At 42.9% G+C, this 22,299-nt stretch overlaps 1 protein-coding gene across 4 annotated transcripts in view; it reads left to right on the forward strand.

Annotated features, from left to right (window-relative positions):
- sipa1l2 (signal induced proliferation associated 1 like 2) overlaps positions 1–11,171 on the forward strand; it is a 463,054-nt gene extending 451,883 nt beyond the window's left edge. For 3 of the 4 annotated variants that reach the window (XM_033021738.1, XM_033021739.1, XM_033021741.1), the window contains 2 exons: positions 7,716–7,797; positions 10,135–11,171. In XM_033021738.1, the coding sequence (XP_032877629.1) occupies positions 7,716–7,797; positions 10,135–10,281 (229 nt within the window). In that variant the 3' untranslated portion in view covers positions 10,282–11,171. The remainder of the gene's footprint in view (positions 1–7,715; positions 7,798–10,134) is intronic. The other variant, XM_033021740.1, reaches the window with a different exon arrangement.
- Positions 11,172–22,299: the final 11,128 nt, after the last annotated feature.

Here is a 22,299-nt window from a genome sequence, read left to right on the forward strand (position 1 = left end):
GTTCAGATTCAAGTTTAGCAATAAAGAGTTTACAGCACAGCCATTCAGACAGTAGACCAGACATTTTGATTGAAATACAACAAACACTATTCAGAATTCAAATGATGGGGCTTACAGTCATATTTTTATGGGTACCAGCACACATTGGCATTAGAGGAAACGAAATGGCAGATAAGGTAGCAAAAGAGGTAACAAAAAGAAGTAAGATTGATTTAAGTATTAACATAGGTAAAACTGAAATCAAAGACATTATTAAGCAAAGACTGAAGGAAAGATGGCAAAATAAATGGGAGGAAGAGCGGAAAGGACGGTGGTTCTACAGAGTCCAGAGGAAAGTGGGAGAAATGAGATGTGCAGGAAAAAACAGAAAAGAGGAGACGGTAATTTCAAGAATCAGATTTGGACACACTGGTCTTAACAGTACACTTTTTATAATAGGCAAGCATAATACAGGCAGATGTGAATACTGTGGGCAAGAAGAGACAATAGAGCATGTCATTATACATTGTGAGACATGCGTTAATCCCACTTAAAGCAAATAGGGAGCATTAAATCAAATTTATGCATTTTAGGGAGTATTCTAAAATGGTGTGTAAAATACTTTGTTAACAAAGTTGAATCTGATTTAATGTGTGAGCTCTGCTTGTCGTTCTCACGTCTGCGCTGCTTGATGCATTTGCAGGAATTCTAGTTACAGGTTTGCGTTTCATGCAAGTAGATGCACATCCATGGATAGTTCAGTCTGACATTTCAATGGGTATTCACAAATATAACTTGATTTAATGTAACTCCCTTTAATGTTGTAAAATATCCTAAGGCATTTTACAAGTGTGTTATCAAGACAAAGTTGATACCAGGCCTCATTTAAAAAAAATAAGGTAGGTTGATGAACAAAAAACATAATTAGAGCAAGTTATTGATGCTCTCAGCACCTCCAGCACGATTGATGCTAATTAGGACATGTACGCCACCCCATTTCCTGAAGTCGGTGTCTAGCTCCTTTTTTTGGGCTGATATTGAAGGAAAGTGTTGGCCTGACACCATGTTACTAACCTCTTTATCTCTTTCCTGTATTCTGACTTGTTATTGTTTGAAATCCAGCCCACTGCTGTGATGTCATCTGCAAACTTGTAAATGAAACTCGAGCAGAATTTGGTTATACAGTCACAACTGTACAAGGAGTATGATAAGAGGCTTATCACCTTGTGGAGCACCAGTGTTGAGAATTATTGTGGAGGCTTTTTGACATTTATCTTTACTGATTGTGGTCTATATATCAGGAAGAGGATTTAATTGCACAGTGTGTGCTGAATCCTAGATCCAGGAAATGGATGTTGCTGGTCGGAGGGAAGGAGGAAGTCTGAAGAAGGGTCTCGACGTGAAACGTCACCCATTCCTTCTCTCCAGAGATGCTGCCTGTCCTGCTGAGTTACTCCAGCATTTTGTGTCTGTCCAGGAATGGAGATGTGTTTGGTTGGAATTATGGTGTTGTAGGTAAAGCTATAGTCTATAAACAGGACTCTGGCCTAGATATCCAGATCTTCTAGAGACGACGTAGGGAAGGATAATTGCATCAGTTGTGGACCTGTTGTGTCAGTAGGTGAATTGCAGTGAATCAAGGCTGTCTAGGAGGATGGAGTTGATGTGGGCACAATCAGCCTCTTGAAGCACTTCGTGATGGTGGATGTCAGAGCCACTGGAAAGTTGTCATTAAGACATGCTATCTTGCTTTTCTTTGACACTGGGATGATAGTGGGCCTCGTAAAGCAGGAGAAAACCTCAGAACAGAGTAGGGAGGTATTAAAGATGTTCGCGAATATACCTGCAAATTGCTCCATGAAGGTTCCGAAGACGTGGCTTTTTGCTTTCTGCGGGTTCACTCTCAGGAAGGCAGACCTAACTTTTGCAAGAGTAACTGTACCTACAGGTGCTCTCAAAGCTGGTAATTCCACTGACCTTCTGCTCAAAACAAGCATTGAATGCATTGGGTAGGGGATGTGTTGTTGCCAGTGATACTCCCAGACACTGAGGTCTAAGATGGTCTGTGCATGCATGAATGTGTGCACGTACATATGTATGGCTGCATAAGATTGTTGGTTTTGAGTTTGTGTATATTTATATGGATGGCTGTGAACGATCGTGCACAAAGGTGTATGTCGATATAAGCTCATGATTGCATGTACAAAACTCTGGCTTTGTCAAACTGTTTGTGCCTGCTTAAGCATGCATGCAAGTCTGTGCATAAATGTGTGTGCAAGCAGCTGTGTGCAACTTCAGCTTTGTGTATACATTTATGGGTGGGAGGCTTTTTGCATCAGTCTTGCTGACACAGCAGTACATGGAACATTCCACTCACTATAAATAAACATGGATTGATTAGGAACTTTAAATTCTGCATCCTGCCAGCAGGATCTGTGAAACTGATGACTTTACATTTGTCTTGTGTAATGTGATTCCTCTTGGACTCCCAAGTGAAGTAAAAGTGTTGCCATCTGTTCTCATTAGAACTTGTTTAAGATGAGTTTGCTCCAAATAGCAACAATATGTTAAACGTTTTATTTTTAAAAAGCAGTGTTCCATTTGTAATTTCTTTTCCTCCTGGAAATTATTTGCAATGCTTTTTTTAATAATCTTTGCCTATAATCTCGAGAGATATCACTAAAAATGGTCACCATTTATGACATTCCAGGAAGGAGTGATGATCTTAGTATTTCTGTTTAATTAGGAAGAAAACTGAATCTGTGCTTGGTTTCAGAAAATAATTTTAAAATATAACATTCTGAAGCAACAAATCTAACAATGTTAATGGTGTGAAGAAAATACTAAATGCTAACTGCATAAAGAAAATAAAACTTCATAGAAACTTATAGGTTACACAAATAGCTTGCCAATGTTCCTCAAGATGAGAAATAATTTGCATCCCTTTTCTCCCCCGACCTGCACACCTGTCTGGTATGGCTATGCACAACTCCAGAAGATACCAGTTCTTCTGAAATGACCTAACAAGATACTTCAATAAGATTAATGTCCAAGCTTGCAAGGAGCTCAAAACTGCTGCAGCTTTTCTCAGAGAGCACCTCCCAGGCAACTCTCGTCCTACAAGAGCTGTAAAACGTCAATGGCTGCCTTGAAGTTCACCATAATCGGCACCTCTAAGGGGACTCTTTGCTTCACTACCACAAACAACCAAGTGAATGGGCAACTAATTAGTCACAAATTTAAGGTGTTCTTAGAATGCAAGTTTCACTTCAAGGAAAAAAAAGTTGTTCAGCAAGTAGCTGAAGGTAGATATCCAGCAGACAACCTAGAACCTAATATGGATAGAGAAAGACAAGGAACAACTTAGGCTGTGGGCCGAGGAGCTTTTTCGTTCAAGTTCGTGTCCCAACTTACGAAACTACCTAAAGTTTTAACATATGGTATAAAAATATTATATAAATCATACCTGAAACTCATCAAGACCAAAACCTGCATATTTTTTTGAAATATGGGAGTCCAATTATTCGAGTAGTAATTGTCCAATCAATGCACGTTTGACATTGAGGTCGGACACAAATTGGCCAATCCCGTGCTTTGTTTTATGGTCGCTAGGCAGCGAGGACCCTGGGATAATGGCTGCCTCTTAATTACATCAAAACAATAACCAGGTTTTGAAGGAATAAAGGTAACGCTAACCTTGCTGATAATTTTGTTTTTCAATTGATTTATCTTTATAAAGTTATGATGTGAACTGTTAAATAAAAATGATAAATAACAAATGTAGAGCTAGGATTAGAGTTAGGGTCAGGGTCAGTCGGTCAGCCGGTGGATGCTGTGGGGGGTCGGTCGGGCTGCGGTAGGCCGGTTAGTGCTGTGAAGGGTCGGTTGGGCTGTCGGCCCGCGAGGGATCGGTCGGGCAGTTGGTAGGCCTGTGAGTGCTGCGATGGATCGGTCGGGCAGTTGGTAGGCCTGTGAGTGCTGCGAGGGGTCGGTCGGGCTGTCGGTAGACTGGTGAGTGCTGCGAGGGGTCGGTCGGGCTGTCGGTAGGCCTGTGAGTGCTGCGAGGGGTCGGTCGGGCTGTCGGTAGGCTGGTGAGTGCTGCGAGGGGTCAGTCGGGCTGTCAGCCGGTCGGTGTTGCAGCGAGCGTGTGAGCAGACTGACAGAGCCGGCGCTATGGGGGTGCTGAAGACGGTCTGGGCGGTGTGCAGGGCATTGCTGCTCCACACCATCATCTCCACAATGATCCAGAAGGGCATGCTGGCAAAGGTGGACTCGCTGAGCGGCCACACATACAGAGCCTGCAGCCGGTCCCAAAGCGGCTCCAGCTCCAGCCGTGGGCAGCTCTGGAAGGGGGGTGAGTTTGGGTTATGCATTTTCCTCTCAGTGGAAGATACCTTAGCTTTCCCCCAGCCTGGCACTGCACCAGTCCCACTATGGCCGTGACCCCCACTCTGCACACTGGCAGTCAGTGGGGTTCAGTAAGCGGGGGAACCCAGAAGAACTACCCTCACCCATTAATTAGGCTGGTTCAGGAGCCGGACCTCTGTGGCAGTCTCATTCAAAAAACACACTCACAATTATATTAATTATATTATTTTTATATAATTATAGTATATATTATTTATATATTATTATAGTATAATAATATATGGTTAAAATAGACTGCAACACGGAAATAGGCTCCCCATGGTGTAATATGGACATCGGACACTAGATGGCTCTTATTTTTTAAATCTCACTTTTTAATTAGTTTAATTAATTAATGTGCAATCTTTGGCACTGACGAGTTATGACTTCCTTCTTAATTATATTTTATCTAAAGCTGTGCAAAATTTAATGTAGTTCCGAGACATGGGTCACGAAAGTTGATTTCTAGACACATTTTTGATGCTCGGCCCACAGCCTAACTCTTCGACAGCTATAATATACGCAGGTTCTTCACTGTTGTGAAAACAATTTATTGTCCAAACAACAAAAATAATTTCTTATCCAAGCCAGGAACTGGACTGAGAAGGAACATATTGATTCTTCCTGGAAGACACATTTCGAAGACCACCTAAACCACAACTCGGTTCTTGACTTAATCCCACACCACCGTTAAAGCAACCTTGCTGTCACTCGTGGGCAAAACATTGTGGAAAAGAGCACGTCCCAACTAAAAAACTAACAAAGCCGCAGAAACAGACCATATCTCAGCAGTGAAAAACTTCAGTCACTTATCCATAATCTCATTCTAGCAACTCAAAAGAGAAGGATATATCGGGGCCTCAGAGACACTATGGTTATGTTCATTGTCAAGAAGGACATGCTTGGATGTGTTAGATATAGCTGGATCTTCCTGTGTCTTCCACAGGGAATGTTATCACCAAGTTCCCCAAATCACAGTGACATTCACTGTGTGATAAATCCCAGAACCAGCCTGACCATACCTAGCCCAAGAAAAGGCTTTGAATTAATCATTCAGGAGGGACAATAAAACACAGAAATCCAGAGTAACCCCTCACCCAATCACTAATAACTGTCAGACATTTCTGCACTATCTGTGGTCTTGCAATGGCCTCCTAGCATCCACAAAACTGAGGTGGTTTACACAAAAGATAATCCCACTGAAGATCCCAATTCAGTACAATTAGAAATCAATCAATACATTCTTGAGATAAATTCTGAGATAAAAATGAAATTTTCAAAAAACATTGACAGTTTAATTTACCTTTCTCTCCCCTTAGACTTCCCTCAGTTGGAGTCAAGATTCCAATACATTCTGCACTTAGTAAGCAGAATAGTAAGGATTTTCTAGCCAGCCCACCTAAACCAATCACCAGCAAGAAGAATTGAATTCTTTATCAAAAAACTCCCAATGGTTCAGAAATCCAGATGGTTCAACATTTGGCTCACCAGGTGCTGATGGCTGTGTTCCCCTCACTGGGCCCCGAGTCTCAGCGCACTTTCAACAAATCAAGGCTATGGTTCCTACACTGTTTTGAAACTCGCTTGATCTTTTTTATCCCCACACTTTCCTTTAACTCACCAAATTCACCATAAGAGTTGTTATACTGAAGATAGGCACAACAAGCTGGAGTAACTCAGCAGGACAGGCAGCATCTCTAGGGAGAAGGAATGTGTGATGTTTCAGGTAGAGACCCTTCTTAATAATAGGTATTATACTGTTCTTAGCATCTTTTAAAAAAACAGTGCTGGGGTATCTTGGGCTCAGAATTCCTGGGTCAAAATGCTAAATTCCTGTAAACACGATTTATATACCTTGGCAAAATTCAGTCTATGGCATATTCAGTGTAGCAGTCTCTGACAGGTGTTTTTATCTGGCTGGGCAGAAATGTATGTTTAAGTGATCCATTGATATGCATGAAGCTGACTCTACCTACTGTTAACCTGCTATCTCATTGACACCTTATAAAACCAGCAAGTTCCTGTTACCATTACTTTCCCAGCTCTCCAGAATGTTTTAATTAAGCTTAGTTACTGTCAGCAACAAAATGTATAAATTCACAGAATGCAGGTTGAACTTGCATTTGTCAGCATTAGGGTACAGACAAATGTTTCCACTTATAAACATTATTGCACTGGAATCAGCATTCAACGTTTTAACCTTTTAATAATTCACCATCCTATCTGCCATACGGAAACCGAAACTGAGCAGTTGCATTGATTTTTCACAGACCATGCTTCCCTTCCAAAGATTTTATTTACTTTCTTGATTGACTGCAAACAACAAATTGAGTCTTTAATGTCCCATTCACCAGTTTCTTTTTTTTGTTCACCTTCAGCACTTTACCATTTAATAGGCTCTCGCTGTTGTCACTTTCCTCACCTCTACACTTGTGACTATATTGTATTAAACTCAATCTGACGCTTCTTGCCTCGTTGCCTGTTTAAATTCCACCCTAGGACCATCACTCGTCAGTTAGCATAATTGGCTGCCACACCTAACTTGGTATCATCAAAAGCTTCAATGGATATTATTTTATCCTTTTATCATTTATAAATGTAAACAGAAGCACAGACAATGACCCTTTTTCTTAGGCAGTACCCGAGGGTTGATAATAACTTGATTTGACACCAGTCAATCACATTCGATAATCTTCATGTCAGTTTATTGGTATTTCTGTACATGCTTAGCAGAATTTCAATTATTTCAAAATACTAGAATTACACTCTCTGTCTGACTGTAATGTGAGATCCAAATATTAATATAATGTGGTCAGTATTAAAGCAAATTTTCAGCAGACAATAATATAACTTGTGTCCCTTTGGTTAATGACCACATTATATAATCAGATTGTTAACTGATTTGACCAGCGATGCATCTACCTGCTATTCAAGGGAGGTTAGTAATTGTGGTTTATATCTGGATTCCCCTCCCCTGCACTCTCCTACCACAGAAGCTTCCTCAGCCCTTGAGTATTATTTCTAACACTTGAGAAACAGCCTTTCATTCATGTCTGGGAATTGTTTTGCTATATTTTAAGATGGATGAGCTACATACAATAGGTCAAATGGTCCTTTCTATTGATTTTTGTCGTTATTTCTAAGATTGCAGCCGAACTGTTAACCTCATGTCTTAGATTGCTTGCATCTCCCGTATTTTGTGTATTACTGACTGCCAGAGTTATTTCACTTTATATCTCTCTCCACATTAGAGGTTAAGATTGGATTAATCAACTAACCATCTGTGAAGTGTCAAAAAATAATTTATCCCCCTTGGTGCTTTCATTTAGGGGAAATACTGCAAACACTATTACCGGGAAAGTGAATCAGCTGGAGACTATTCTCATCCAACTTCAGGATGATCTCCGAAAGGTACTGGCTCTTAACCATTTGTTCCTTTCATCCATGTCACCATTTAAAACATTCATGAGTTGTATTAAAAATACAGCTTCTTGCATCTTGAAAACTACTCTTCCTTTACACATCATCCTCCACCAGTCCCTTGCAAGATCCTCTCTGCCATCCTCATTCATCCTTTGCTACTCTATTCGGTGCCCATTCTTGCCCTCCTATGCATCCTTCTTCAAAGATTCTGGTAACACTGATCTTTTCCTGTAAGTATCCTCCCACGTTCCTCCTTTTCACACTTGTCTTCCCTACCTTCTTCCAATCTTTTTCTCATTCCGTTCTGCAGACATGTGGCATTGCTATAGAACTACAACTGATGGATCTGAAGTATATGAGAATAGGACTAGCATGCATGGTTCCTTGTACATTCCCCATTATTCACTAAGATCTCTGGTCTCAACTCCACTATCCTGCTTGATCATATTTGACTGCCGTGCAATGGAAAAATCACTGGCACACCTTTTAATATACCTAAAGACTCAACAGCCACAGCTGTCTGAGGTATAAACATCTAGATTCATACGCTTCAGAGAATAAATTCCTCCTCAACTCAGCTGTAAGTGACCAACTCCTTATCTTGAGTCTATGTCCCCTTGTTTTTATCTACCATATTAACCCGTTTCATTAAGATTGTCTCTCACTTTGCTAAACAAGGTGATAAACCCAATCAACTCGATGCTTCATCATAAGATAACCTCATCAGCCCAAAATCAAACTAGTAAACCTTCACCACTTTAAATCCAACACTTTCTTTAATGAGGCAAAACTGTATGCAAAATATCAGGTGTTGCCTCACCAAAGGTACAGTTGTAGAGAGTTCCACAAGATCACATCTGGAATGCTACATACAATCTAGAGTCATGCAGCACGGCCACATGCCCCTTGGCACATCTTGGCCATGCCAACCACGATGCCCCCTCAATGCTAGTCTGTGCTGACTCATATCTCTCTAAACCTTTCCTATCCATGTATCTGCCTAAATTTATTTTAAATATTATTGTCTTTTTCACACAGAGAGTTGTGAGTCTGTGGAATTCTCTGCCTCAGAGGGCAGTGGAGGCCGGATCTCTGGATACTTTCAAGAGAGGGCTAGATAGGGCTCTTAAAGATAGCGGAGTCAGGGGCTATGGGGAGAAGGCAGGAACGGGGTACTGATTGTGGATGATCAGCCATGATCACATTGAATGGCGGGGCTGGCTAGAAGGGCCAAATGGCCTACTCCTGCACCTATTGTTTATTACCCATGTCAACTACTACTTCTGGCAGTTTATTCTATATACCCACTACTTTCCGTTTGAAAAAGTTTCCCTTACTTTTCTATGCAATCTTTCCCTTCTCACCTTAAACCTATGCCCTCTAGTTCTTGATCCCCCTACCTTGGGGAAAAAGACTGCATTCACCATGTCCATTCACATCATGATTTATACATCCCTATAAGCCCTTATTCAGCCTCTTGTGCTCCAAAAAATAAAGTCTTAGCCTACCTAGCTTCTCCCATACAGCTTAGGCCCTTGAGTCATGGTAACATCCTTGTAAATCTTCTGCATTCTTTCCAGCTGAATGGCATCCTTCCTGTGGCAGGTGATCAAAACGGAACAAGTACTCCAAGTGCAGCCTCACCAATGTTTTGTACAACTGTTATACTCAATTCCTTGATTGATGAAGACCAATGTTCCAAAAGCCACCATCACCAACCATTCTACCTGTGACTTTCAGGAATCTACATACATGTACACCTAGATCCCTCCCCAGGGCCCTACCTTTCACTGTGAAGATCCTGCCCTGGTTTGACTTCCCAAAATGCAATGCCTCACACTCACACTCAATTATTCACACCTTGGCCCAGCTGATCAAGATCTTACTGTAATTCTTGATAACTATCTTCACTGTCTATGATGCCACTCATTTTAGTTGCCATCCTCACATTTCTTAATCATGTCTTGTTCATTCTCATCCAAATCATTGATATGGACGTAAGAACATTTCACAAAACTACAAAATATTGCACATTTGTAGGTTGTCACACTATTTGAAGTTGAATCATTTTCTTTTGAAGAAAATACAATGTGAAATATAGCTAATAAATGCAAATTTCTGTTCAATTTCATGTTAATGAACCAAGCTTGGTGACCAACTTAATTAAGTGAAGCCTCATTGTGTCAATTAAAAAAGCACAGACATGAATTGTAACACCTTGGTGAAACTACAAATTGCAAGGAAACACATATCACAAGATCTAATTTGCCAAAGTTGTGCAGTGGGATGTAACGTGTGCTTCTCGTGTAATTATTGTGTGGCCAGGAAAAGGAAGACAAGGCGATGCTCCAGGCTGAAGTTCACCATCTGCGACATGATAACCTGCGGCTTCAAGAAGAGTCACAAACCGCTGCCGCACAGTTACGGAAATTTACTGAATGGTTCTTCAACACCATAGACAAGAAGTCCTGATGTCCTGATAATGAGAACCATGATCAAAAGCCCGAGCTGAAAGATTCATTAACTCCTAGAATGTTATACTAATCTGTTCAGAAATAAGTATAGGTGTTGTAGCTATAATTATATGTCTGGTTCTGTTCATTCAAATACACCACTGACAAGAATCCAGTTAAACCCAGCGGTTGAACTTGCTAAGGGCCTCACGTAATGTAAAATAGAAACTTCAAATGGTAACTTCAATGTAAAAGGTGCTCTATTTTTTGTAATTAGTTTCTTTCCATTGTCGCAGTGTTATAGCAATAAGACTTTAGTAATATCCCGCAGGGCTTTGTTTGGAATTTAGCACTAGTCTGATGAAGCTGGTTTAGATACAATTACTTTGCTGGAATAAACATTAGTGCCTGAAACAAGCAGTGTTCTGATGTTTAAAGCTACACTTGCCTTTTGAATGGCTCACTACTAAATCTACAACTTCACTGATTTTTGTACAGTTCACTTAAGGCTGTAGGATCAATGGTACACCATTCTATAAAGAGTGTGTACATAGTGAGTCGGCAAGTCACTTGTACAATGCCAAATTTGTTTATCTTTGTACAGAAGCTCTAAATAAAAAGTGTCTTGTATTTAACAATTATTTTAAATTATTTAACCTTAAATTGTTAACTTTAAGTTTTGTTTATCTGCACTATGGAAAACCAGTTTGCTGTAAATTGTGTTGTCTGTAGCTCGTCAGTACAAAGACTGTCATGGTTTGTAGTAAATCTAACATTTGGATGCTGCTAGTATATAATATTCCATGGTTTGTACGCTTTGAGAAATATGTTCTTTTTAAACTATTTCATTTGAAATGTTACATACAGTTGCTTTTTTAATAAATGTAGGACAAAGTTAGTTGCTCAATATTTTACCTTTTTGCTCTTTTTATCTTTTAAGCAACCTATTATGACATCTCAGCTTTTTTTAAATTTAAAGAATCCAAATGTGGTACTTATGTTAGTTTATCAATGCATGACATGGAACACACAGGTTGGGAAACACTGATCACCTGCAATAGGTCCAATTGTGCATTACACTCTCTAGAATGGTCTTAACATAAAATATAAAGTTCTTCATTATGTGACCATTCTGATCTGACCGGAGAAAAAGTGGAATTATTCTCAGATTAGTTTTTGAGAATTCATTTGGTAGTGTTCAAAAATCTTGAATGTTATAGAGGAAATAAATTATGACCAAATATCCATTGGCTAAATAAGTGAGAACCAGTGCACATTTTGAAGGGGGTTAGCAAAAAAAGATAAAGGCACTATTCTTGGAGGATAGTGGAAGTAACTTCAATGAGAAATTACAGTAAACCATCATTTTAACAGATCTCTTTAGAACAGATTTTGTTTATAGTAGACGGACCTGCTGACGCAATCCCGCTCGCAAGGTACAGCAGTTAGCCCTTCTTCACTCACTGCATGGTCCTTTGACACGACTGTTGTTGCGGCTCACATTGTAGCCCCTCAAAACATTGCTTTCTTCAGGTGACAGGAGAAATGGGAGGGAGTCCCATTGTGACCGAGACGTCCTGAAGAAAGCGCGTCCTGTCGGGAGTTACAACGTGAGCCACAATAACAGCTGCGTCAACCGGTGAAGAAGGGCTCGCTGGTCCAGACCGGCGACATCAGTGCCTAGTTTTAAAGTTAAACGACACAAAGTGCTGGAATAACTCAGTAGACTGAATCAGACTGAAGAAGGATCCCGACACCACCTGTCCACATGTTCTCCAGAGATGCCCGCCTGACCTGCTGAGTTAGTCCAGCATTTTGTTCTTTTGTATATTAACCATCATCTCCAATTCTTTGTTTTATCTGCATACAACTTTACTTGGTTATAGTGGCCAATCAGCATTAACGGATACCAGTTTCTCCCCCTCCCCCAAGGTCTGTTATAATGAAGTTTTACTGTATGAAGCATTGGACAGGAAACTGGATTGTTTATTGCAAACTAGGAATGTCCACAAGGGCTAGATGAACTAATCTGTAAAGCATCACTCACCAGGTGTGAACTTCAAATCCAACTCTTCCAATTGGGCTGAATCAGTGGTCCTTATTCCCTGACTCGATTATCCCAAAGGAATGCTATTCCATATTTGAAGATCTTGTTCGGGTCACTTCTTGCTGGACCTTATCTAGAGGAAGGGAAATTGAAACCAATTAATTACAACTTAGCTCATGTGGAGTAATAATAATAATAATGGATGGGATTTATATAGCGCCTTTCTAATACTCAAGGCGCTTTACATCGCATTATTCATTCACTCCTCAGTCACACTCGGTGGTGGTAAGCTACTTCTGTAGCTACAGCTGCCCTGGGGCAGACTGACGGAAGCGTGGCTGCCATTCTGCGCCTATGGCCCCTCCGACCACCAATCACTCACACACATTCACACACAGGCAAAGGTGGGTGAAGTGTCTTGCCCAAGGACACAACGACAGTATGCACTCCAAGCGGGATTCGAACCGGCCACCTTCCGGTCGCCAGCCGAACACTTAGCCCATTGTGCCATCTGCCATCTGCCGAGTAACTTGGGCTTGTTTTAAAGATGCTTGTTTTGAACACTGCTGTAAAGGCATCAAAGAAATCTAGAATGTTGCGGTCCTGAAAAATGTAATGGTGCAAAACGTTCCCTTCTCCCACCACCTGGAACTGTAAAAGTTAAGATGCCAATTTGCAAATGTCCTGACACCCTGGAGTCAGGATTACAAGTAGAGAGTTTGAATATCTCAACTCAACACAGTTGGCTAAATTATCAACATCAACATTAAAGGTCCTGTCCCACTTAGGCGATTTTTCAGGCAACTGCCAGCGACTGTCAAGTCGCCTGAAAAACTGGAGACTGGAACGGCAACTGTCAGAGTGGAACACACACGCACACACACACATACACACATCGCTTCCTTCACCAGCCCGTTATGCAGGCGGGGGACGGGGCAAGAGGGGGGAGCGCTGTCTGAGTGAAATTCACACGATGCAAAGCCAATGTGAAGGTTGGCGCTGTAATTAAGATGGTGAAAGCACAGTGCATGGGAAGGGTCACGTAAGTCCTTTAAGAGGGAAGAAGGAGTGGAGACAACTTTTAAAAAGCTAGAGATACACGCCTGTGAAGCTCGGCGGACATTAATATTACCGGTTGGTTATCCTTGGTTCTGAAAACTGCTGCTTATATTTTTTTACCAATGAGCCAATGAAATTCACATGTCAGCACCGGCTACAACCTACGAGAACCTGCGACAACCTTCGACCTCCTGGCAACCCACTAGGACAGGTGGAAACGTCGCCTATTTCCTTCGCTCCATAGATGCTGCTGCACCCGCTGAGTTTCCCCAGCAATTTTGTGAACCCACTAGGACATCCTGGCGACCCACCTACGGCATGAGAATTCTCGCTACTCTCCATGGCGGCTTTATTCTGGTCTCCGCCAATTTTTCAACATGTTGAAAAATTCGCTGCGACCCTAATGAGGTCGCGACTAGTTCCCAGAATGCAGGAACCCCTCACCATGAAGGCAACTACCCGGCAACCACCCGCGAACATGTGACGACTACATAGTCGCCTAAGTGGGACAGCCCATAAAAGAGCTCCCGCACACAGACATTAAATTGCTTTGTGCCGGCAACCTCTAAATCCATACGGAAGGAATGTATATAAGAGGACATTATCCTGGCAGAGCACATCTATTCTATGGTATGATGTGCTAATTCCCTTAAAGGTAAAGTCTGTTCCAAGGATAACAGTTTAGTTGGCAAATGAGGTAATTCACATAATTATGAAATTAATTGGCTTCAGAACAAAAATTCTGAAACCACTGTTTTTCTAACTGCAGGTACTTCTAGCCCTTGCTATTTCTAGCATTTATGTTTTCATTCTGCTGTTTCGTGATTTGCCTACTGAAACTCCACGCAAACTGATCGGCCACCCTGCAACCCGACTCTCCCTCTGCCCACTCCAGGTCAGCTGCCGCTCGGCCCGTCCCATCCTGCCCGCTGCTCCCGCTCGGCCCATCCCCCTCCCTGCCCACCCGCCTGCTCGTTGTTGAGGTCAGGCCGCGGGGAGGGGGAGAGGTGGGGGGGAAGGGAGGGGGAGGGGGGAGGGGATGGGGTGGAGGGAAGGGGGGAGGGGAGGGGAAGGGGGTTTAGGGGAGAGAGGGTGGGGAAGAGGAAAGGGGAGAGAGAGAGAGATGGGGAGAGACAGAGAGATGGGGAGAGACAGAGCGAAATGCAACCGTGCGTCATGGGTTCAGAATGTTCTGGAAATGAAGCGTGCGCGTCTCATGCACGAAAGCTGTCAGTAGCTCTATGGAATTCAGGGGAGCAGCCTGCCGTGTCACATACACACTAACCACCCCCCCTCACAGAGAGGGACACGGAGTCACAGAGAGGGACACAGAGGCACAGAGAGGGACACGGAGGCACACACAGAGAGGGACACACAGAGAGGGACAGAGGCAGGGGAGCCTGGAGTTGGGGAGAGGAAGGAGAGGATGGGGGAGAGAGGTGAAGTGGGGCGGGCAGGCGGGCGCACGTTGGAGCGGGAGGCGTGGCGCGAGCGTACTTGGAGGTATACTGGAGGCAGGTGGGCCTGGATTGGTCGGCATGTGGGCATTGTGACGTCGCAGCTGGTAAGAGCTGTTTAGATCTTAAAAATTGAGTGAGTGGGGGGGGAGGGGATTTTATTAAAAAATATGTCCATAAAAATGTCTAAATGTAATGAGGAGTGGATTTGCGAATGTAAAAGTGAAATCGCTAGCGAAAAGGAAAAAATCTCGAAGTTTTTGCGTGTGGTTTTGGCGGACCAAGCAATCAAAGGCCAAAAATCTAATCTGAAAATCGAATGACATACACCCACAAATAAACACACACCCACACAGAGTTTTAAAAGTATATAGATATGATAGATATGATATGATACTAGACTATAGTTGTACTAGGTTGCAGGGGGGGGGGGGGGGAGGAGACCTGCGGTGTCACACCCACAATAACCCCCCCCCCACACACACACACACTAACCACCCCCCCTCCCCCCCCACACACACTCACACCAACCACCCCCTTTGATATGATATTAATATTATTCAATGACTATCCCCGCCCTACCTCGAGGGGCAGAGAGAGTGGGGCAGAGAAAGAGAGAGAGTGAGCGGGGGGGGGGGGGGAGGTCGAGAGGGGGGGGATGGTGATGGGGAACAGGAGGGGGGGTGGAAGAGGGAGAGAGGGAGAGGGGGAGGGGAGAAGGGGGAGGTGGAGAGGGGGGGAACTGGGTGGGGGAGAGGGAGGGGGAGTAGAAGGGAGTTAGCGAGTTAGATAGAGCTCTAGGGGCTAGTTGAATCAAGGGATATGGGGAGAAGGCAGGCAATGAATTTTGGGGCTTAAGGGGCCGAATGGCCTCCTCCTGCACCTATTTTCTATGTTTCTATGGAGGGGGAGAAGGGGGAGAGGAGAGGGGGAGGAAGGGAAGAGGAAGGGGGGGAGGAGGGGGGACTGGGGGAGAGGAGGGGGAGAGAGAGGGAGAGGGTGGAATTGAACTCAGCGAGTGGGCGGCGCGGACGGGGACAACTGCGAGCAGGTGGCGGGCCTCGGCAGCTCTCGGGACCTCGTGGGACCTCGGAAGCCCAACCAAATTACTGCGTGTTCAGCGGCTTCAATCCAGAGTCCTGGGGAGGGAGGCAGCTGGGCTGCGGGCGGGGCTGGGTGAGCCAGCCGAGTGCAAGTCGACCGCGAGCGGGAGGTAGCAAAATGACTGCGAATGGGGGGGGGGGGGGGTGCAAACTCGAGGAGCAGAGCCATTGTGAAGTCATCAGCTTGTTTGCTTCAAAAAATATCTCAGATTTGTGAACTATTTTAATAAAAAACTCAAGAAATTATTAATCAAATTTTCAGATGAGGCGATTTTCGAGATCATGAGGTAAATCTCTATCGGAATATGTAAACATTTCACCGTTAGCGCGTCGTGTTTTCGAGGAGATGTGAATCACAGAAAAACGCATACATTCACATCCAAGATCAGAATTTTATGTTTATTGATAAGGATAGATAGATAGACAGACAGACAGACAGACAGACAGACAGACAGACAGACAGACAGACAGACAGACAGACAGACAGACAGACAGACAGATAGCTGAGAGAATGGAGCAGCTGGGCTTGTATACTCAAGAGTTCAGCAGGATGAGAGGGAATCTTATTGAAACATATAAGATTATTAAGAATTTGGACACGCTAGAGGCAGGAAACATGTTCCCGATGTTGGGGGAGTCCAGAACTAGTGGCCACTGTTTAAGAATGAGTAAGCCATTTAGAACGGAGACGAGGAAACACTTTTTCTCACAGAGAGTTGTGAGTCTGTGGAATTCTCTGCCTCAGAGGGTGGTGGAGGCCGGTTCTCTGGATACTTTCAAGAGAGAGCTAGATACGGCTCTTAAAGATAGCGGAGACATGGGATATGGGGAGAAGGCAGGAACGGGGTACTGTTTGGGGACGATCAGCCATGATCACATTGAATGGCGGTGCTGGCTTGAAGGGCCGAATGGCCTACTCCTGCACCTATTGTCTATTAGATTGCTTTGTACTGGCAACTTCTAAATCCAAAGAGTAGGAAAAGGAAGACATTTGATCATACTGGTTTCTGTGCAAATTGATTAAAATTACATTGTTTTGGCTTTTGATGTCACCACATTGGAAATGTGATCCATTCAATCCAAATCTAGAGCGATTCTGAACTTAACCCAGACACGGCCTGAAGAATTTTACACACTGACTCACAAGAACAGACCTTTGGCCCACAATGTCCATGATGAACATTATGTGAAGTGAAACTAATCACCTCTGTCTGCACATGATACATATCCCTCGCTATTTGCATATCTGCGTGCCGATCTAAAAGCCCCAAAAGCTAATATTGTATCTGCCTCCCTGGCAGCCATTCTTTTCCAAACACCTTTGTAAAAACACATGCCCCCCACATCTCCTTTACATTTTGTCTTTCTCACATCAAACCTATGCCCTCTATTCCTTGCCATTTCCACTCCGAGAAAAGGTTCTGCCAACTCTCTGTGCCTCTCATAAATTTATATACACTCACTAATAACGCACACAAAAAAATCACGCACAAGTCTGCTTTTGGTAATAGAGATCATGATGTTTTAATCTCTACTAGTAACATAATCATTTGTAAATTGAAGGTTATTGAATAATATCCCAATAATATTATTAGAAATCTCAAACATAACATCGGCTTTAATTTACTATTCAAATAGTTGCTAATGTTAAGGCTTTACAGTCAATTAAGTAACTAAGATAGACACAAAAAGCTGGAGTAACTCAGTTCCTTCTTACATAATGAAGTAACTAATGTCCGATTAGGTTAAACAAATCAACACCTACTCATATTAGGATCATACACTGCCAGTCCTGTAAAAACAGTCCATAACCTTTCCTAGAATCTGAATTATTAAGGGAATAAGGAGATTTGACCCATCAGCCTTATGTAATTTCCATTCACATGTAAAAATACAATATATCTCAAATTCTTAGTTTAATTTTCCCTTCTCATGTGCCAGAACAACAGCAGTCAAGCCAAGGAAATCAAGCAATTATTTAACTGTAGGTTTACCTTAACCTTCTGAATGGAGACGTGAAGTGATTTTTCACCTTGTTCTGTTTCCCCGTTCATTAAACTGGGATTATGAAGATTGTGTCAATATCAGAAGAAAATATTAAAACCAAAGGGTAATTATAAAAATTCCTGAGGAGCTAGATTTACATTCCAGTAGGAATGTACTGCCACTGCCACAAACACACAGACACCCGGAGGAATATCCTGGCCAGAGTAAGAATGAAAATAAGTCTCATTTCTGTGGTGCCCATGTCCCATAATTATCAAGCACCTGCAATTCAGCACTAGCAGTAGTATGGACAAAGGTGAGTTACAGGGATTGCTAGAAAGAAGCCAAAGTGTTGCTTTAATGAAGGCTCATTATTTCAGCAAATGTTAAACTAACAAAAACTTTGAACACTTGCAACTCAAGGTGCAGAATGCAAGGAGCCATGTCACAAGGAAATTCCACAGGACTAAGGTGGTACAGAGCATTACAAACGCTCAACTGCCCTCCTTGGATGATATATATAGGGCCCGATGCTTGCGCCGGGCCACAAACATCAAGCAGGACACATCCCACCCTGCCAACCACCTTTTCACTCTGCTACCCTCTGGGAGGCGATTCAGGTCTCTGAAGGCTCGCACCGGTAGACTAAAAAATAGTTTCTACCCATGTGCGATAAAATAACTTAATTCCAACAGAGAAGAACACTGGGGAAGCAAAATGTAATTCCAAGAAATGCAACATTCTTTTAAAATTCTTTTTAGATACTTATTTATTATTTTTACTAATAAGTGTACATATGTGTCAATGGTTGTCGTGTTTGTATTTTTTAACCGGAGGAGATGCAATGGAATTTCGTTGCACAGTATTGTGCAATGACAATAAACGTATTCATTCATTCATTCATTCATTCATTCATTCATTCATTCATTCATTCATTCATTCATTCATTCATTCATTCATTCAATCATTCATTCATTCATTCATTCATTCATTCATTCATTCATTCATTCATTCATTCAGAGGGCAACAAATCAGAAATGTGAGTGGCTTAAATGATTAACTGGAAGAAACATTGAAACATAGAATATAGGTGCAGGAGTAGGCCATTCGGCCCTTCGAGCCTTCACCGCCATTCAATATGATCATGGCTGATCATCCAACACAGTATCCTGTACCTGCCTTCTCTCCATACCCACTGATCCCTTTAGCCACAAGGGCCACATCTAACTCCCTCTTAAATATAGCCAATGAACTGGCCTCAACTACCTTCTGTGGCAGAGAATTCCAGAGATTCACCACTCTCTGTGTGAAAAATGTTTTTCTCATCTCGGTCCTAAAAGATTTCCCCCTTATCCTTAAACTGTGACCCCTTGTTCTGGACTTCCCCAACATCGGGAACAATCTTCCTGCATCTAGCCTATCCAACCCCATAAGAATTTTGTAAGTTTCTATAAGATCCCCCCTCAATCTTCTAAATTCTAGCGAGTACAAGCCAAGTCTATCCAGTCTTTCTTCATATGAAAGTCCTGATATCCCAGGAATCAGTCTGGTGAACCTTCTCTGTACTCCCTCTATGGCAAGAATGTCTTTCCTCAGATTAGGAGACCAAAACTGTACGCAATACTCCAGGTGTGGTCTCACCAAGACCCTGTACAACTGCAGTAGAACCTCCCTGCTCCTATACTCAAATCCTTTTGCTATGAATGCTAACATACCATTCGCTTTCTTCATTGCCTGCTGCACCTGCATGCTTACTTTCAATGACTGGTGTACCATGACACCCAGGTCTCGTTGCATCTCGCCTTTTCCTAATCGGCCACCATTCAGATAATAGTCTACTTTCCTGTTTTTGCCACCAAAGTGGATAACCTCACATTTATCCACATTATACTGCATCTGCCATGCATTTGCCCACTCACCCAGCCTATCCAAGTCACCTTGCAGCCTCCTAGCATCCTCCTCACAGCTAACACTGCCCCCCAGCATCGTGTCATTCGCAAACTTGGAGATGTTGCATTCAATTCCCTCGTCCAAATTATTAATATATATTGTAAATAGCTGGGGTCCCAGCACTGAGCCTTGCGGTACCCCACTAGTCACTGCCTGCCATTGTGAAAAGGACCCGTTTACTCCTACTCTTTGCTTCCTGTTTGCCAGCCAGTTCTCTATCCACAACAATACTGAACCCCCAATACCATGTGCTTTAAGTTTGTATACTAATCTCTTATGTGGGACCTTGTCGAAAGCCTTCTGAAAGTCCAGATATAACACATCCACTGGTTCTCCCTTATCCACTCTACTAGTTACATCCTCGAAAAATTCTATTAGATTCGTCAGACATGATTTACCTTTCATAAATCCATGCTGACTTTGTCCAATGATTTCACCACTTTCCAAATGTGCTGCTATCCATCTTTAATAACTGACTCTAGCAGTTTCCCCACTACCGATGTTAGACTAATTGATCTGTAATTCCCCGTTTTCTCTCCCTCCCTTTTTAAAAAGTGGGGTTACATTGGCTACCCTTCAATCCTCAGGAACTACTCCAGAATCTAAAGTTTTGAAAAATTATCACTAATGCATCCACTATTTCTGGGGCTACTTCCTTAAGTACTCTGGGATGCAGCCTATCTGGCCCTGGGGATTTATCGGCCTTTAATCCATTCAATTTACCTAACACCACTTCCCGGCTAACCTGGATTTCACTCAGTTCCTCCATCTCATTTGACCCCCGGTCCCCTGCTATTTCCGGCAGATTATTTATGTCTTCCTTGGTGAAGACAGAACCAAAGTAGTTATTCAATTGGTCTGCCATGTCTTTGTTCCCCATGATCAATTCACCTGTTTCTAACTGCAAGGGACCTACATTTGTTTTAACTAATCTTTTTCTCTTCACATATCTGTAAAAACTTTTGCAGTCAGTTTTTATGTTCCCTGCCAGTTTTCTTTCATAATCTATTTTCCCTTTCCTAATTAAGCCCTTTGTCCTCCTCTGCTGGACTCTGAAATCCTCTTCCTCAGCACCCGTGCCAATTTGATTCACCCAATCTATATGTAAATTGAAGACACCCATTATAACTGTTTTACCTTTGTTGCACGCATTTCTAATTTCCTGTTTGATGCCATCCCCAACTCCACTACTACTGTTAGGTGGCCTGTACACAACTCCCACTAGCGTTTTCTGCCCCTTAGTGTTTCGCAGCTCTACCCATATCTATTCCACATCCTCCAAGCTAGTGTCCTTCCTTTCTATTGCGTTAATCTCCTCTCTAACCAGCAACACTACCCCACCTCCTTTTCCTTTCTGTCTATCCCTCCTGAATATTGAATATCCCTGGATGTTCAGCTCCCAGACTTGGTCACCCTGGAGCCATGTCTCCGTGATCCCAACTATATCTTTGTCATTAATAGCTATCTGCACATTCAACTCATCCACCTTATTACGAATGCTCCTTGCATTGAGACACAAAGCCTTCAGGCTTGTTTTTACAACACTATTACCCCTTATACAATTATGTTGAAAAGTGGCCCTTTTTGATTTTTGCCCTGGATTTGTCTGCCTGCCACTTTTACTTTTCACGTTGCTACCTATTGCTTCTACCCTCATTTTACACCCCTCTGTCTCTCCACTCACACATTTAAGAAACCCTTTCCCTTTAACTCCATCCTTGACTATCCCATTTGACACCCCACCCCCCTTATTCAGTTTAAAACCACCCTGCCTGCCAGAATGCTGGTCCCCCACCTGTTAAGATGCAATCCGTCCCTTTTGTACAGTTCCCCCTTACTCCAAAACAGATCCCAGTGGTCTAAGAATCTAAATCCCTGCCCCGTGCATCAGTTCCTCAGCCACACATTCAGGTCCCGTATCTCCCTGTTCCTGCTCTCGCCAGCACGAGGAACTGGAAGCAAAACGAAGAGAACATCCCTGGAGGTCCTGCTTTTCAGCATTTTTCCAAGCTCTCTAAAGTCACGCTGCAGAATATTCATCCCCTTCTTTCCGACATCGTTTGTGCCGACATGCACTACCACTTCCGGCTGTTCACCTTCGCCCTTGAGGAATTTCTGCACTCTGTCCGTGACATCCTGGATCCTGGCACCAGGAAGGCAGCACACCATCCTCACACACCAAGCCAGTCCGCCGCTCAAGTGTAATAACGTCTTCTGTCCCGACAGCTTCTAAGTGGGTGAACCCGTTCACAAGAGGTGCAACACCCGGGGACGTTTGCATTCCATGCTTCCCTCCCTTTCTCACCGTCACCCACCTTATCTCTTCCAGTACCTTAGGTGTAACAATCTTACTGTAGGACTTGTCGAGGAACGACTCAGTTTCTCGGACAAACCTGAGGTCATCCACTTGCTTCTCCAGTTCCCCAACATGGTCC

Source organism: Amblyraja radiata, chromosome 5, assembly GCF_010909765.2.
Source record: "Amblyraja radiata isolate CabotCenter1 chromosome 5, sAmbRad1.1.pri, whole genome shotgun sequence".
In the NCBI taxonomy this organism is placed as follows: Eukaryota; Metazoa; Chordata; class Chondrichthyes; order Rajiformes; family Rajidae; genus Amblyraja; species Amblyraja radiata.